Source organism: Rana temporaria, chromosome 5 (assembly GCF_905171775.1).
Source record: "Rana temporaria chromosome 5, aRanTem1.1, whole genome shotgun sequence".
NCBI lineage: Eukaryota > Metazoa > Chordata > Amphibia > Anura > Ranidae > Rana > Rana temporaria.
This window is the reverse complement of record NC_053493.1, coordinates 27,798,892-27,816,369: the sequence shown is the minus strand read 5'-3', so window position 1 is coordinate 27,816,369 and position 17,478 is coordinate 27,798,892. Positions and strand designations below refer to the sequence as shown.

The 17,478-nt window shown below is 46.7% G+C and overlaps 1 protein-coding gene across 1 annotated transcript; it reads left to right on the top strand.

Annotated features, from left to right (window-relative positions):
• The first annotated feature begins 8,186 nt into the window (after positions 1-8,186).
• LOC120939882 lies at positions 8,187-13,463 on the top strand. The gene is made up of 2 exons (XM_040352296.1): positions 8,187-9,391; positions 9,437-13,463. The coding sequence occupies exons 1-2, from the start codon at positions 8,765-8,767 to the stop codon at positions 13,256-13,258; spliced, it is 4,449 nt and encodes a 1,482-aa protein (XP_040208230.1). The 5' UTR covers positions 8,187-8,764; the 3' UTR covers positions 13,259-13,463.
• The last annotated feature ends 4,015 nt before the right edge of the window (positions 13,464-17,478 follow it).

Sequence of the window (17,478 nt, the reverse complement as noted above, 5' to 3'; positions counted from 1 at the left end):
ACAGGCAGGAGGGTCCCTTTCAGGGTGGTGATCCAGCAACTCCCGAAATCAAGCCGCAGTGGTACCAGTGCCATCTTAAGAGCATTATAGGCCCCTGGGCAATACAGTGCACTGGGGCCCTGTCTACACAATCACGCAAAAAAATAAAAATGCAAATTATCAATAAGGCTGTTTGTATTGGTACTTCCAACAAAATCAGTGTTTACACATTAACACAACGTTTCGACAATATAACACAAGCTTAAAAACGATCGTGTGTGGGCTCCAGAGCATTTTTTCACGACGTAAAAAATGGGCATTAAAAATTTAGAACATTCTCTAAATTTTCACATCGTTTTTAACGTCGTAAAAAATGGTCGTGTGTAGGCTTTAACGACGTGAAAAAAACACGCATTGCTCAGAAGCAAGTTATGAGACGGGAGCGCTCGTTCTGGTAAAACTAGCGTTTGTAATGGAGATAGCACATTTGTCACGCTGTAACAGACTGAAAGCGCGAATCGTCTCTCTCACCAAAGTTTTACTAACACGAAATCAGCAAAGGGTGGCGCCATCCGAATGGAACTTCCCCTTTATAGTGCCGTCGTACGTGTTGTACGTCACCGCGCTTTGCTCGAGCGTTTTTTTTTCACGATCGTGTGTAGGCAAGGCCGGCATTACAATAATCGGGTTGAAAAAAACATTGGGCCAGATTCACAGAAAAAGTACGCCGGAGTATCTGCTGATACTCCGGCGTACTATCAAATTTGCTGCGTCGTATCGTTATTTGTTATTCACAAACAAAGATACGACGGCCTTTGGCTAAGATCCGACAGGCGTACGGCTTTGTACGCCTTCGGATCTTAGGATGCAATACTTCGTCGACCGATGGGTGGAGTTTGCGTCGTTTTCCGCGTTGGGTATGCAAATTAGCTGATTACGGCGATCCACGAAGGTACGCACGTTCGTTGCATTCTCTTACGTCGTCGCTAGTCGGTTTTTCCCGTCGCAAACATAAGCCTGCTTTTTTATGGCTTACATTTAGACCAGCCATGTTAAAGTATGGCCGTCGTTCCCGCGTCGAATTTCAATTTTTTTTTTGCATAAGACGTATGGGAATACGAAAGTACGTTACGCACGTCGCCGTTCAAAAAACATGTCAGGGCGCCGTAATTTCGCGCAAAGAACGGCGGGAAATTTCCTAACGGAGCATGCGCAGAACGTTCGGCGCGGGAACGCGCCTAATTTAAATGGTACACGCCCCATTTGAATTAGGCGGGCTTGCGCCGGACGTCTTTACGCTACGCCGCCGCAAGTTTACAGGCAAGTGCTTTGTGAATCAAGCACTTACGCCGAAAACTTGCGGCGGCGTAGCGTAAAGGGAATACGTTACGCCGCCGTATTTATTCGTGAATCTGGCCCTTTGTTTTTTCTAGACCATTAAAAACGGTCGTGTGTACGCGGCATGACAGTTTCGCTCCGGATTTGGCTGAATATTGCTTCGGACTGAACCCAATCAGCACCAGAATTTACATGACTGCATCTCAGTCCAGGTGGTAGGAGCAGACCCGTCCTTTTGAGGAGAAAAACAGATGAAGGCACAGTCAGGGGGAGTACTGTGATTTCTGTGCGAGGTAATAAATACTTAGAGATGTAACACTGACACATTACCAAAGGCGTGCGTGCGCACAGGGTGTGCCAGCTGTGCCCAGGCACACCCTAATCATCCTATGCAGCACATATTCCCCCCACTGCCCTCCACTCCCACCGCGCCTCCGACTTCCCTCCTCTCCTCTCCCGTCGGCTTTTGCTGCGGAGATGTTTTAGGATGAGTGGGGGAAGGGGCCGTTAAATATGTAATTTACCGGCCCCTTCCCTTTCTGAATGAACATTGCGAGTTATCGGTAATGTGAGTTGGAGTTTTGGGGTGCACACCCTAATGCAATAGGCTGCGCACACCTATGTACATTGCTTAGAATGTGCACTTAATAAAAAAAAAAAAAATTCTGATGCTAGGTCCAATTTTAATTCAGAAATGTACTTTTTTTGGTTAAATTGCACAAAATGATGTTGAAAATAATTCACAGACGACAGGCTGTACTTTCAGAACGCATTTAATTCTCTTTTACAGATTTCCTGAGTCGATCTCCAACATATTTCAGATACACCTATAATAAAGAAAGGTTGTGCCAGCTCCTTGCTCATAATGAGAAATCCAGGGGTGAACCTTTTATTTATTTATTTATTTATTTTTTCTATGTTCCAGCGACGTCGGACTGCGCAGTAAATTATATTGTGGAACCCGCGTCCGATCGATTTTTTTTTTTCCTCCTGCCATCTTAGCAATGTTGTTTTTCTCCCGAACTCCCGCCACTGAACTTGTATGAACCTGACCTCGCCTGTCCATAGCAGCTTGGCATAGGCACCGGGGCGAGTCATGTGTCGCGGTAATCATACCATATACTTTCAGACAATTACAGCCTAAGTTAGCAGACAGAAGAATGCATTATATACAATGGTACGAGAGTCAGCCGGGGCTGGGGGGGGGGGGGGGATAGGCACATTTCATTTGACACACATTTATTTTCCAGAGTTGGAAATAAGCTTTCAAAAAAGTGTCCTCTTAAAGGGAAACACCAATTTTTGTTTTTTGTTTTTAAAGTCGAATGCCGCGTACACACGGTCGGAATTTCCGACAACAAATGTTCGATGGGAGCTTGTTGTCAGAAATTCCGACCTTGCATAGGCTCCATCGGACATTTTCTCTCGGAATTCCCGACAACAAAATTTTGAGAGCTGGTTCTCAAATTTTTCCGACAACAAAATCCGTTCTTGTAAATTCCGATCGTGTGTGGACAATTCTGACGCACACAATTTCTAAATTATGTATGAGACGGGAGCGCTCGGTCTGGTAAAACTAGCATTCAGAATGGAGATGGCACATTCCTCACGCTGTAAAGGACTGAAAAGCACAAGGCTGAAAAGCGCGAATCGTCTCTCACCAAACTTTTACTAACACGACTGGTATTGAACTTCCCTTTAATAGTGCCGTTGGATGTTTTGTACGTCACCCGCGTTCTTGGCGATCGGAATTTCCGACAACATTTGTGCGACCGTGTGTATGCAAGACAAGTTTGAGTCAACTTCCGTCTGGAAAAAAAATCCACGGTTTTGTTGTCGAAATTTCTGATCGTCTGTATGTGGCATTAGATTGCATGTAAGAGCTTGGTGATCCAATGGCAGTGATATCATATGTCCAGCATTGTAGTGAGTGTACTTTGCTTAACCACGGCAGAATTGACTGCCCAATGACCGGACCATTTTTTTGTGATTCGGCACTGCGTTGCTTTAACTGACAATTGCGTGGCCGTGCGACGTTGCACCCAAACAAAATTGACGTCCTTTTTTTCCCACAAATAGAGTTTTCTTTTGGTGGTCTTTGATCACCTCTGCGGTTTTTATTTTTTGTGCCTGTAAACAAAAATAGAGCGACAATTTTGAAAAAAAATCAATATTTTGTACTTTTTGCTATAATATATATATATATATATATATCCCCCTTTTTTTTTAAGGCACATTTTTTCCTCAGTTTAATCCGATATGTATTCTTCTACATATTTTTGGTAAAAAAAATCTCAATAAGTGTATATTGATTGGTTTGCGCAAAAGTTATAGCATCCACAAATTAGGGGATAGTTTTATGGCATTTTTATTAATAATTTTTTTTACTAGTAATGGCAGCGATCGGCGATTTTTATTGTGACTGCAACATTATGGCGGACACATCGGACACTTTTGACCCTATTTTGGGACCATTCACATTTATTCAGCGATTAGTGCTAAAAAATTGCACTGATTACTGTATAAATGTGACTGGCAGGGAAGGGGTTAACCACTAGGGGGCAGGGAAGGGGTTAAGTGTGTCCTAAGGAGTGATTCTAACTGTGTGGGGCGGGGGCACATGTGACACGACACTGATTGCTGTCACTAGGCAGACCAGGGAGATGCCTTGTTTACACTGGCCTCTCTCCGTTCTGCCGCTCCGTGACACGATCGCGGGACACCGGCGGACATCGAGTCTGCCGGTCCCGTGGGCACGGTCAGGGAGCTTGCGGCAGGGGCCCGCACGCGCCCGCATGTCGCGAAATTCAAAGTAACGTAAATAAACGTTACAGTGCAATTCTGTACATGCCGTGGTCGGCAAGCAGTTAAAAAAGACCAAACCTTATAACAAGCAATGTTGTAAAACATTATATTTTCTGTTATTTCCTTGTATTAAAAATTCGAATAAGACAAATAAATAAATAAATGTAGCACTACCCCCGAAGGAGCTGCTGGTTTAGATTTGGGCCTGCCGTTACCTTACTGTTCCATACGCTCGTTTAAGGGGTTCTCCTTGAAGAGTTGTCCGTAAGAATGTCTGAGACCGAACACGAAGTCTCTTTCAAGGTTTTTATTGAACAAAGTTCTCCAAGAGAGGGGTAGAGGGATGGGGAAAGACTCTGGTACTTTTGCTTTGCGGATCACGGGTACAACTTAGATCCAGAGGATTAACTCAGCTCCACACTGGATTTCAGAAACCACCAGATAGGCCTACTCTCACTTGCCTAGCAGATGGCGCGAAGCTCGTCAAAGTCAATGCCACAGACTTGATAAGTGTTGTCAGGCCGTCCCACGATCTTCTGCCACAAGATCGTGTAACCACTCGCCCACTTTGTAAGTTACAATAAAGTACACAACTCATGGTGCCAAGAATCTTTCAGCCAGGCCGGCAGCACAGTGAGGTAAATTTGCCAGGATACATCCTTCAATTGAATCCCACTGGTTCAGCTTCCTCCCGTAGGTAAGGTAGCGAAGGACCATCCCTGGATTAGTAGGCCCCAGAAACTCCTGGGCCTACTCCCAGTTGCGAAGCCTCGGACTAGCCGGTCCAGAGGCTACGAAACAGCTCACACATCCCTGAGGCCAGGAGGGCCCTCAGGTCAGGATCGGAAGACGAACCCCGCAAAACGGTGTCTGAACCTTAAGTACCCCTCTCCAGAATGCACAGCAGGTTGACCACACCCCCCTGAGCTGCTTCTGGGGAGGAGATACCCAATGCATCCAGCCTACTGCCTTTCTAACCTTGACCTGTGGCAGTGGCGGCTGGTGCTCAAAATTTTTGGGGGGGCGCAAACAAAAAAAAAATTGCAGCCTCAAATGCAGCCACTGTGCCATCAATTGTCACCACTGTGCCATGCCATCAAATAAAGCCACGGTGCCATCAATTCGCACCACTGTGCCATGCCATTAAATGCAGCCACTGTGCCATGCCATCAAACGCAGCCACTGTGCCATCAATTGTCACCACTGTGCCATGCCATCAAACGCAGCCACTGTGCCATGCCATCAAACACAGCCACTGTGCCATCAATTGTCACCACTGTGCCCTTTAATTGTCACCACTGTGCCCTTTAATTGTCACCGCTGTGCCCTTTAATTGTCGCCGCTGTGCCCTTTAATTGTCCCCACTGTGCCCATTGTCCCCACTGTGCCTATTGTCGCCACTGTGCCCATTGATGTCACCGCTGTGCCCTGTAAAGTGCCCCTTTCCCCCCCCCCCCCGCCCGGCACTTACCTTTACTGGAGTCAGCCATCCACGTCCCTTGATGTCTTCTACCGCCCTCGATGACTGACAGGCGTCTCAGCCAATCAGGTTACCAGTAGCCAGAATCAGCCAACCTGATTGGCTGAGACGCCTGTCAGTCTTATCCAAGGAGCGCATCCCTAGTGCATTCCTTGTATAAGCTTCCGGGACCCGAGGGCTGTACTCGGAAAAGCCAGCTGCCGTTATTCAGATGGCTGGACATGAGCGCCGACCATCTGAATAGAACAGCGGCAGCGGCGATAATAACATAGATTCGTGCAATGCATGAATCTATGTTATTAGACTCAGTGGCGGTGAGAGCCAGAGGGGGTGGCGCTCCAGCGCCCTCTATGGACGAACCGCCACTGACCTGTGGTAACAGCGACACCCACTGTCAAGGGGAAAATTGTGCAACCCAGCTGAACTGAAACAGAACCAACAATTTATCATAATCCTTCTGAGCTAAACTACAGCTCAGGTAACTAGAATTTAACACATATAGGTAGATTCACAAAGAGTTAGGCCGGCTTATCAGTAGATAAGCCGACCTAACTCTGAATCTACGCCGGCGTTTGTTTGTTTAAGTGTATTCTATAACAGAGATACACTTAAACATATCTAAGATAGGACGGCTTTCGCCATCCTATCTTAGATTGCAATGTTTTGGATGGCCGCTAGGTGGCGCTTCCATTGCAGCCAGCATAGATTATGTAAATGAGCTTTTACGACGATTCCCGAACGTACGCGAGCCTGCCGCAGTCGATTAACGTCGTTTCCGTAAGGCCTTAGGCGGCCTAAAGTTATTCCACCTATGAGGTGAAATAACAATGTTAAAGTATGGCCACCGTTCCCGCCGCGAGGTTCGAATTTTTTACGTCGTTTGCGTAAGTCGTCCGGCGAATCAGGAGTTACGTCGTTTACGTCCGCGTCAAAATCAATAGGCCCGTACGGCCTACTTAGCCGCAATTGGCACTGGGAAATGTAGTCGCCCGGCGCATGCGCAGTGTCAAAAAACGTCAAAAAACGTGAGGTCAAGCCTCATTTCCATACAACACGCCCCCCTCCAAGCAATTTGAATTAGGCGCCCTTACGCCCCGCTCGTTTTAGGCTACGCCGCCGTAGATTAGCAGGTAAGTAGATTGTGAATCACTACTAGCCTAACAAATTTACGGCGGTGTAGCCTAAACAGGCTAGGCCGCTCTAAAGTTAGGCCAAAGTACGTGAATCTACCTAATAGCGCCCACTCAATGGGAGCATGGTGCTACATAAATAAAAAACGCCGAACCTCAAAAATGCTTTAAAAACGCTGTACACAAACACTCGATAAAAACGACCCAAAAAAACCTCTCGATAAAATAACGCATAGGTGTGAATGCACCCTGATGCCTGAGGGAGCGTTATCTGCTTGGGTAGTGGATCATGAGAAGAATAGAAATATGTCTCCTCTCCCATAGACAAAAGGAGGAAATAACGCTGACCGTGTGGGTGTGGCCCCAATGCAAGAGATCATTTTAACGTTTCCCAGAGCTGGGCTTTAACACAACACACCTTAACACATGTCATGGTACACGTTAGTACATGTGCAATAATGTACTGTAATGGAATGAATTGACCCCCAACTCTTCCCAGCGCTACTAAAAACATGCTTGTTTTGTCTGTTGGTGGATTCCCTGATGGTGACAACAGTGAACCTTAACTGTTCATTGTACACCTGCAGAGCCACCTCTCCATTGGGAGAATGGGTGAAAGGGTGACAACACAGAAGCAGATTTGGGAGACAAGGATAGCTGGTTGTCACCCTATAACAGAAAGTGGTAGTATTATCAGGTATTTGGTCGGCTTCGGCTTATCATGAGGTGTGGGGTCTGCTGGAGCTTTCATCTAGAGCAGGGGTCCTCAAACTTTTTAAACAGGGTGCCGGTACACTGTCCCTCAGACCGTTAGAGGGCCGAACTATAAAAAAACTATGAACAAATTCCTATGCTCACGATCATTGCAACCCCCCCCCCTTCACAGTCATTGTAAGCCCCTCATTGCAAGCCCCCCCTCACAATCATTAATTGCAAACTGATCATGGCCATTGCAAGTCCCCCCCCCCCACCTCACCATCATCAGCCCCTCATTGCAAGCCCCCCCTCGCTATCATCATTGTAAGCCCCCCCCATCATCATTACATCTTTATCAGCCCCTCATTGCAACCCCCCCTCACCATCGCAAGACCCTCATTGCAAGTCCCCCCCCCACCTCACCATCATCAGCCCCTCATTGCAAGCCCCCCCTCGCCATCATTGTGCTGTCACGCAGCTTTTACTGTCTAGCAGTTATTACATGTTATGTTATTATGTTATTTGGTATGATCCTTACCCCCCTGCTGTTCTGACTAGTTTGGTTGCTCCCACCCACCATTTCCTGCTCTAAACCCCATCTTTGCTTAGTTGCTTGAAAAGTGCAGAGTGTGGGAGCTGTGTATCTTCATTGGAAATTTACCTATGGAAAAGCCTCTATGTTTATATCCTTGTTACCTTGAAGCATAAAGAAGCATTGGAAAACACCTCTGGAGTCTTTATTCATTGAGTAAGCTGTCTGTTAAAGTCATCATTCAACCTGCTGCATACATCCTTACAGACTGGGTCTACAAGAAGCTTGTCACAGGTACAACCGATGCTTGAAACAGAACAGTAAATTTCCAAAAGAATCCATCACACAGCTATCTCTGCAGCTTCAGAAACGTGAGTAACCACATGTGTGTGTGAAGAACAAACATCCTAACACAGGATACCATCTGCAGGCTGTGAACTGAGAGTTAGGCCTGTGTGCCACTGCTGCAGCCACCGGAAGCATTACTCTGTGTATGAAGCCAGCCTTCTACTCAATGCTCCATAACTGCTCAAAGACTGTATCATAGCTTCATCAAGTCCCTAGGATTTATCACTGTCAAGCTGTTTTTGGTTGTGAATCCAATACCTGAATCTACTGAAATAACTGTGTATTCCTGCCTGTATAAAGTGATAGTGAGCTAAGCCATCCAGTCTGAAACAGTTGCAGCACTAGATGTCACAAATATCCAGCTCCTCAGTTCAATCTGCCTAATATCAGAAGTCACTACAGAGCTCAGCTCTGGCAGATTTGTAACAAGACACCAAAACTACAGTACTTGTCATTATGTCTGACAGAGATCCCACAGAATCACCTGCATTTAACCAAGATAAAGCAGACTCCTTACTTTATTCTGCTCGTCCCGCTAGAGGCCCTCATCCATCCTTGAAGGCAAAAGAGGTTTATGAAGCAAGTAAGGAAGAAACATCTAGTAACCTGACTGCATTATGGCATAAGACTTTAAGTTGTATAAAAAACGCTAATGAAACTAGCAACAATCCTGAGCAATTGAACACTGCTCTCTCAAGGGTTAAGAAGGCATTTGAGAATTATAAAAGACTTTCTGAAAAGTTCTATTCCCTATTGTCACATTCCAGCATGGAGGAAGCCGCAGTGGAATTAAAGGACTTTACTTCTACTGACCAGCAGAGGCATAGCACATATCTTGAAGCAAAGGCACAGATAGAAGGTAGATTAGCACAGCTACATGAAACTACATCCTGTAAATCTGCTTCTTCCAGACACTCAGGAAAATCTTCTAGATCTGCCCGCTCCTATCATAAATCCTCTTCTAAGTCACTGCGGTCCTGCTCTGTAAGGTCAACACTGAGCGACCAAATAGTCAAAGCTCGCCAGAAGGTCGCAGCAGCCCAGGTTCAAGCCGCCTGCTCTGAAAGAGAAGCAGCCATCAAAGCAGAAGCTAAACGCATTCAAGCAGAAACAGAGGCTCAGCTAGAGGCTCAGCTAGAAATCCTTCAGAAGAGTAAAGAAAAGGAAGTAGCATTGGCGGAATTATTCGTCTTGGAACAAGCCCTATTGGAAGAAGAAGGAGCAGCTTGTCCCAGCTTGGCTGCTTGTCAAGACCCCATTGAAAGGACCCTACAGTTCGTCTTAAGCCAGAACCACGACATCACAGTCCCACCTACAGTTGGAGATTTTTCTCATAATCATCCAGCATGTGGACCAGAAGGCAACGTGTCACAAAATCAAGCTGGTCAACTAGACACACCTGCTAACAGAGACACTCCGCAACTACCGCATGTCACAAAATCAAGTGAGTCAACCTACGCGGCTCACGTGCCACCGCAACCCTATGCGAATAGAGATTACAAGGGTACAGCAAAAGACTACAGGATGAACTCTATGACCCCTGTGATACAGTTCTCTTCAACTTCAAATGCTCAGAGACCTTCAGACGTCAGACCCTTACCTAGATTGAACCCATCTGCAACACCTTTCGCTCCACCAACCAGCCAACTTCAGATACCAACCATGGCTCAAGTCGGCGCACCATCAGTATGCCCGGTGGCTATAAAAACTGAAAGCATCAACGCTACGGAGCTCAGCAAGAGTATGGCTTTACAAGAATTGATCACAACTGGACTGTATAAATTTGATGACCGCCCAGAGAACTACAGGAGTTGGAGATCTACATTTAAGGCGGTAATCAAGAGCTTGCCCGTTGAACCTCAAGCAGAACTCGATTTACTAATAAAGTATTCGGGGCGACAATCTTCAGAACAAGTAAAGAGACTTAAATCTGTTTACATCTATAACTTTAACGCAAGCCTTGATGCTGCCTGGGAACGTCTAGATCAAGACTATGGGAGTCCCGAAGTCATTGAATCTGCCTTATTCCAGAGACTAAACGACTTTCCTAAGATCTCTGTTAAGGACAATCATAAGCTTAGAGAGTTAGGCGACCTCCTTCATGAACTTGAAATTGCTAAGTTAGATCCTAGTTTACCAGGTCTTAGCTATTTAGACACTGCTCAGGGCGTGAATCCTATTGTAGCAAGGTTGCCTAGTTATCTTCAGGGAAAGTGGACTAGTGTAGGATCAAAATATAAGTATGAACATCATGTTTCCTTCCCTCCCTTTTCTTATTTTGCAGAGTTCGTGCGGAAGGTTGCAAAATCCAAGAATGACCCAAGCTTCTTCTATCCAGATACAACCACCACTCCTTTAACCACCTCAAGGGGTATTGCCACCAACAGTAAGTTCAAGGATTTAAAGTATCCTATTGCCGTGAGGAAGACAGAGGTAGCATCCAACGTCTTGGCTACAGGCATTAAGGCAAGCAATCTCAATCAACAGTGTCCTATCCATAATGCGCCACATTCTCTCTCCAAATGCCGTGCATTTAAGGATAAGCCTATTGAAGAACGCAAGTCATTTCTCAAAGAGCATAATATCTGTTTCAAGTGTTGTGCATCCTCCGATCATTTAGCAAGAGACTGTAAGATCACCATCAGATGTTCTCTGTGTAACAGTGCCAAACATGTAGACGCTCTTCATGCAGACCTGTTCAAAAGGAAACCTTCACCCGGCAGCAACCCCAAGCCTACATCAGATGATGGCGGGGAGAGAACTGAGCAACATGCCAACCCCGTAACCACAAGGTGTACAGAGGTATGTGGAGAAGGGCTTCATAGCAAGTCTTGTAGCAAGATATGTCTTGTAAGGGTTTTTCCTGAAGGATGCCCACAAAATTCCATAAAAATGTATGCCATACTCGACGATCAGAGCAATCGCTCATTGGCCAGTCCAGAATTCTTTGACCTATTCAACATTCATGGAGAGGCCTGGTCCTATACCTTGCAGACATGTGCAGGAAAGATCAATACTTCTGGAAGAAGAGCCCATGGCTTCATTGTGGCATCAGAATATGAGGACATAGAGTTTCCTCTTCCAACTCTAATCGAATGTGATCAGCTACCGAACAACAGAGAAGAAATCCCCACACCAGAGGCTGCACGTCATTACCCCCATTTAAGCCACATTGCTGACTACATTCCACCACTTAACAAGGATGTTAAGATCTTGATTCTACTAGGGAGAGACGTTCCTAGAGTCCATAAAATAAGAGAGTTATGTAACGGTCCAGACGATGCTCCTCAGGCCCAGAAACTTGATCTTGGATGGGTGATAATAGGAGAAGTCTGTTTAGACCAATCTCACAAGCTCTTGGATGTAGCTTCCTACAAAACCAATGTTGCCTATCGGTCGATGAAATGTCCATTGCATTATTATGCGAAGAAAAGACTTGATTTTAAAAACGAAGTTCCATATCAAGCACTCCAAGGTATAAACTGCAAGCTCACTTCTCAGAAGGACCTTGGCGATTCAGTGTACCAGATTACTTGCGATGACAAGATTGCCCCTTCAGTCGAAGACAAGGAGTTCATCAAGATTATGGATGAAGAGTTCTTCAAGGACAATTCCAACAGTTGGGTAGCTCCACTACCCTTCCGAGTACCAAGGCTTACTCTCCCTAACAATCGAGGACAAGCTTTAACCAGATTTGCTGCATGTAAGAAAACTCTCTGTAACAAACCAGAGATGCAAGAGCACTTTCTAGCATTTATGCAGAAGATTTTAGATAACCTTCACGCTGAACCAGCACCAGACCTGTTGCCTAAATGGGAGAAATGGAGAAACTCCATGAAAGTGCTGAAAGAACTTAATATCCCACGCTGCTATTCACCCACTTCAACTTCAAGAAGTCTGAGGAAAGAGATTCACGTCTTTTGCGATGCATCTTCCGAGGCTATAGCGGCTGTGGCTTATCTCAAGATCATAGATCCCTCCAGGACATCCTATGTCGGTTTTCTACTAGGAAGAGCCAAGTTAGCTCCAAAACCTGCTCACACTATTCCAAGATTAGAATTGTGTGGCGCAACCCTAGCTGTCGAAGTCGCAGAATTCCTGCAAAATGAAATGGACTCTGAAATTGATCAGGTTAAGTACTACACCGACAGCAAGGTCGTACTTGGCTACATATGCAACAGCGTAAGGAGGTTCTACGTGTATGTGGCTAACAGGGTAGAGCGAATAAGAAAAGTCAGTAGACCTGAACAATGGAACTATGTCCCAACTGGTTTGAATCCCGCAGACATTGCAACGAGGTCAGTGTCAGCAGTTGTCCTCACACAAACCATTTGGTTTTCAGGACCCAAGTTTTTATTGGACCAGTCTTCTACAAACTCAAAAGAAGATATCGATTTCCACCTGGTGGATCCAGATACTGATCCAGAAATCCGCCCTGAAGTGATAACATTGAGTTCCAACATCTGCTCAAGAAGAAAGTTGGAAGCGAGACGCTTTAAACGTTTCTCTTCTTGGAAAAGATTGGTCAAGACTATAACAAGATTGAGACATATTGCCCAGACTTTCCGCAAGCCCAATCAGACATCATATTGTCATGGATGGCACACTTGCAAGGAGTCACCCAATGCGTTAGAGTATGAGAACGCAGAATTATTCATCATACGTCTTGTGCAAGAAGAAGTCTTTGCAGAAAAGATTAAATGCTTGAGAGGCAATAGACCAGTCTCAAAGAGTAGCCCACTACTCAAACTGAATCCAATAATCGACCATGAAGGCATGCTTCGAGTCGGTGGACGACTAAATAAGTCAAACCTGCTAAAAGACCAGCAAGTTCACCGAATTCAGTGGCCGGTTGGACTTATTACAAAGGCCATCACCAGTGATGATGGAAGAGATTCCGAAGTGTGGAAGTCAGGATCGTTAAGGATGGGGCTTCAAAAACCTTCCTGAGACCAGTCACAGAGACAGTCCTAATAATGCCTGCTTCCAAAAATTCTGATTCAGTGTTATGTGAAGGAGCCACTTAGGACCTTTAATATAGCTAGCTTATAGACTTGAGAAGGCTAGATAGCATGTTAATGTATGCAATGTTAATAATATGTAAAAGAAAACAGAGTATAGTGGTATCTCACGATACCAGGCGGGGAGTGTGCTGTCACGCAGCTTTTACTGTCTAGCAGTTATTACATGTTATGTTATTATGTTATGACTAGTTTGGTTGCTCCCACCCACCATTTCCTGCTCTAAACCCCATCTTTGCTTAGTTGCTTGAAAAGTCTGCAGAGTGTGGGAGCTGTGTATCTTCATTGGAAATTTACCTATGGAAAAGCCTCTATGTTTATATCCTTGTTACCTTGAAGCATAAAGAAGCATTGGAAAACACCTCTGGAGTCTTTATTCATTGAGTAAGCTGTCTGTTAAAGTCATCATTCAACCTTACAGACTGGGTCTACAAGAAGCTTGTCACAGGTACAACCGATGCTTGAAACAGAACAATCATCATTGTAAGCCCCCCCATCATCATAACATCTTTATCAGCCCCTCATTGCAACCCCCCCTCACCATCGCAAGACCCTCATTGCAAGCCCCCCCCACCATCATCATTACATCTTTATCAGCCCCTCATTGCAACCCCCCTCACCATTGCAAGCCCCCCTCACCTCACCATCGTAAGCCCCTCAAAGTCTTACTGTGCCAAACTGCTGCTGTGTCACGGTCCCGCTGTGTCACGAAGCTCACAGTGTTAACAGTTCGGGCGCGCTGTGATAAAAGTCCCGCCCTCCTTCTCCTAGACCTATCACAGCATGCCTGAACAGCGTGCCCGAACTGAGCTCTGTGACACAGCGGGACCGCTGTGTTACAACCTGCCGTGCATGTCAGGGTGGGTTGGTTAAATATACTCCGCGGGCCGCATTTGGCCCGCGGGCCGTAGTTTGAGGACCCCTGATCTAGAGTGTGCCTTACCCATAGTTGCCAACATTGTAAATAAATAATCGGGACACTTTTTTGCATGTAGGCAGAACCTTTTTATAATTAGGGGGCGGGGCATTCGTTTGTAAGCACTGTATAGTGTAACAGAAAAATGTTGGGCGCGATGCGCGTCGCAGCGAAAAATGGGTGTGGTTTATGCGGAATAGTGGGTGTGGCTTAAATGGGAGTGGCTCGGAAGGGGTGTGGTTAGAGTCTGAGATGAATGAGGGATGGAGAGGGAGAGAAGGAAAGAGGGATGGATGGATAGCAGGCCCAGATCCTACACCACAATAGAAATATGTGTATTCCAGAGTTTAACAAATCAGCAGATATAGATACTCCAAACACCTGATGTTAGCGCTTCAATCATCATGGCACAATGGTTGTTATGGTGTCAGGATGATTGAAGCACATTATTTCTATTATTACATTGTAATATAGAATTAAATCATTCAACTCACCATAATGCCGAATCGGTGGGACCCCTAAGCATGTCACCTACCACCAGATGCCATCAGGTGCCCCCAGCAGAGTCCGTCCTTACATCAGGTGTCCCCAGCAGAGTCCGTCCTTACATCAGGTGTCCCCAGCAGAGTCCATCCTTACATCAGGTGCCCCCAGAAGCAGAGCCCCTCCTTACAGATCTGTGTCCCTGGCAACAGAGCCCTCCTTTACATCTGGTGTCCCCGGCAGCAGAGCCCTCCTTACAGATCTGTGTTCCCCAGCATAATGCCGAATCAGTGGGACCCCTAAGCATGTCACCTGCCACGTGGCCTGCCACCAGATGCCCCCAGCAGAGTCCGTCCTTACATCAGATGTCCCCAGCAGAGTCCGTCCTTACATCAGGTGTCCCCAGCAGAGTCCATCCTTACATCAGGTGCCCCCAGAAGCAGAGCCCCTCCTTACAGATCTGTGTCCCTGGCAACGGAGTCCTCCTTTACATCTGGTGTCCCCAGCAGCAGAGCCCTCCTTACAGATCTGTGTCCCTGGCAACGGAGTCCTCCTTTACATCTGGTGTCCCCAGCAGCAGAGCCCTCCTTACAGATCTGTGTCCCTGGCAACGGAGTCCTCCTTTACATCTGGTGTCCCCAGCAGTGGAGCCCTCCTTACAGATCTGTGTCCCTGGCAACGGAGTCCTCCTTTACATCTGGTGTCCCCAGCAGTGGAGCCCTCTTTTAAAACTGGTGTCCCTGGCAGTGGAGCCCTAATTTACATCTGGTGTCCCCCAGCAGCGGAGCCCTCCTTTACATCTGATTTCCCCCAGCAGCGGAGCCCTCTTTTACATCTGATTTCCCCCAGCAGCGGAGCCCTCCTTTACATCTGGTGTCCCTGGCAGCGGAGCCCTCCTTTACATCTGGTGTCCCTGGCAGTGGAGCCCTAATTTACATCTGGTGTCCCCCAGCAGCGGAGCCCTCCTTCACATCTGGTGTCCCTGGCAGCGGAGCCCTCCTTTACATCTGGTGTCCCCCAGCAGCGGAGCCCTCCTTTACATCTGGGGTCCCCCAGCAGCGGAGCCCTAATTTACATCTGGTGTCCCCCAGCAGCGGAGCCCTCCTTTACATCTGGTGTCCCCCAACAGCAGAGCCCTCCTTTACATCTGGTGTCCCTGGCAGCGGAGCCCTAATTTACATCTGGTGTCCCCCAGCAGCGGAGCCCTCCTTCACATCTGGTGTCCCTGGCAGCGGAGCCCTCCTTTACATCTGGTGTCCCCCAGCAGCGGAGCCCTCCTTTACATCTGGGGTCCCCCAGCAGCGGAGCCCTAATTTACATCTGGTGTCCCCCAGCAGCGGAGCCCTCCTTTACATCTGGTGTCCCCCAGCAGCGGAGCCCTAATTTAATTGCCTTCTTTTTATATTTAAAGTGATATTAAAGTGATATTTTTAATAACAAACATGTTATACTTACCTGCCCTGTGCAATGGTTTTGCAAAGAGCAGCCCAGATCCTCCTCTTCTCGGGTCCCTCGCCGGCGCTCCTGGCCTCTCCCTTCTGTCCATTGCCCCCAGAACAAACAGCTTGCAATGGGGGCACCCAAGCAGGCTCTGCATGTCCATTCACATGCAGAGTTGTGGCTCGGCCTCACCCCTCTCTTTCCTCATTGGCTCACTGTCTGTGATTGACAGTAGCAGGAGCCATTGGCTCTGGCTGCAGTCTCAGCCAATATGGAGGGAGAATCCCTGGAGAGCCGAGGCTCTCGTGCACATCCCTGGATCACGATGGAGCTCAGGTAAGTTTTAGGGGGGCTGATACACAGAGAATGCATAAAGGTAAAAAAAACTTGTGCCTTTAGGCTGCATTCACACCTTGGCGTACCTAATCGCGGCGTTTTGTCCCGCGAATTGTGGCGACAAATTGCAGCGTTTTGTACCGCGATTTGCGGCGACAAATTGCAGCGTTTTGTACCGCGATTTGCGGCGTCAAACCGCCGCGATTGTGAATGCAGCTTACCCCCAGGTCCACATATCCTATGCCGAACGCCGAAAGCCGCCTGAAAAAAAGGTCCGGGACTTGTTTTCAGGCGGCAGGCGGCAGGCGGCAGGCGGCAGGCGTGGAGATGTGAACCATCTCCATAGAGGGCAATGTAAAATCATCCCTCCAGCGTCTTAGGGGCTGCTGCGGCGTCGCGCTTCAGGCGTATATACGCCTAGGTGTGAACAGAGCCTTAGAATCTCTTTAAACTGAATTTTGTTTTTTTTACAAGGTGAGGGTTTACCTACACATGTAAAGCTTATCTGAGATTTCAGTGGTTGGCTTCACATCTACTTTAAATCAAACATCAGATTTCAGTGTTTAGGTTCAAATCTACTTAAACTCTACGACATCTACCAAAAACTGAAACATGATTATTGAGTGGACTGCCCCTTTAAAATTTCAGTTGTCATGTGCCAACTTGGGATGAAGGCAAAGATTAGTTGCTCACCCCTAGATGAGTTGAAATGATTTTTTTCGAACATTGCAGGAAAATATGCAAGTAGTCATTATATATTGGCTTGGCGCTGGCGTCTAAGGAGATCACGTTCACTGTTTCAGTAGGTTAGACAGGCTAAAAACAGGCTGTACTGAACAAAGAGTAAATAGGTCATTATATGGCAGACAATGAAAAAGGCTGAAAGTGATAGAAATGTATTTCTTCCTATTGCAACGTCCAGCTTAGCACCTGGCACTCCGCTATTCACGCAGCCCTGCCCATCACTGCGATGA

Excerpts from the sequence above, each read along its gene's own strand:
- LOC120939882 (XM_040352296.1), top strand. The coding sequence starts at position 8,765 with ATGTCTGACAGAGATCCCACAGAATCACCTGCATTTAACCAAGATAAA. Across the intron at positions 9,392-9,436 it reads AAAGAGAAGCAGCCATCAAA|GCTCAGCTAGAAATCCTTCA; the intron begins GCAGAAGCTAAA and ends GCTCAGCTAGAG.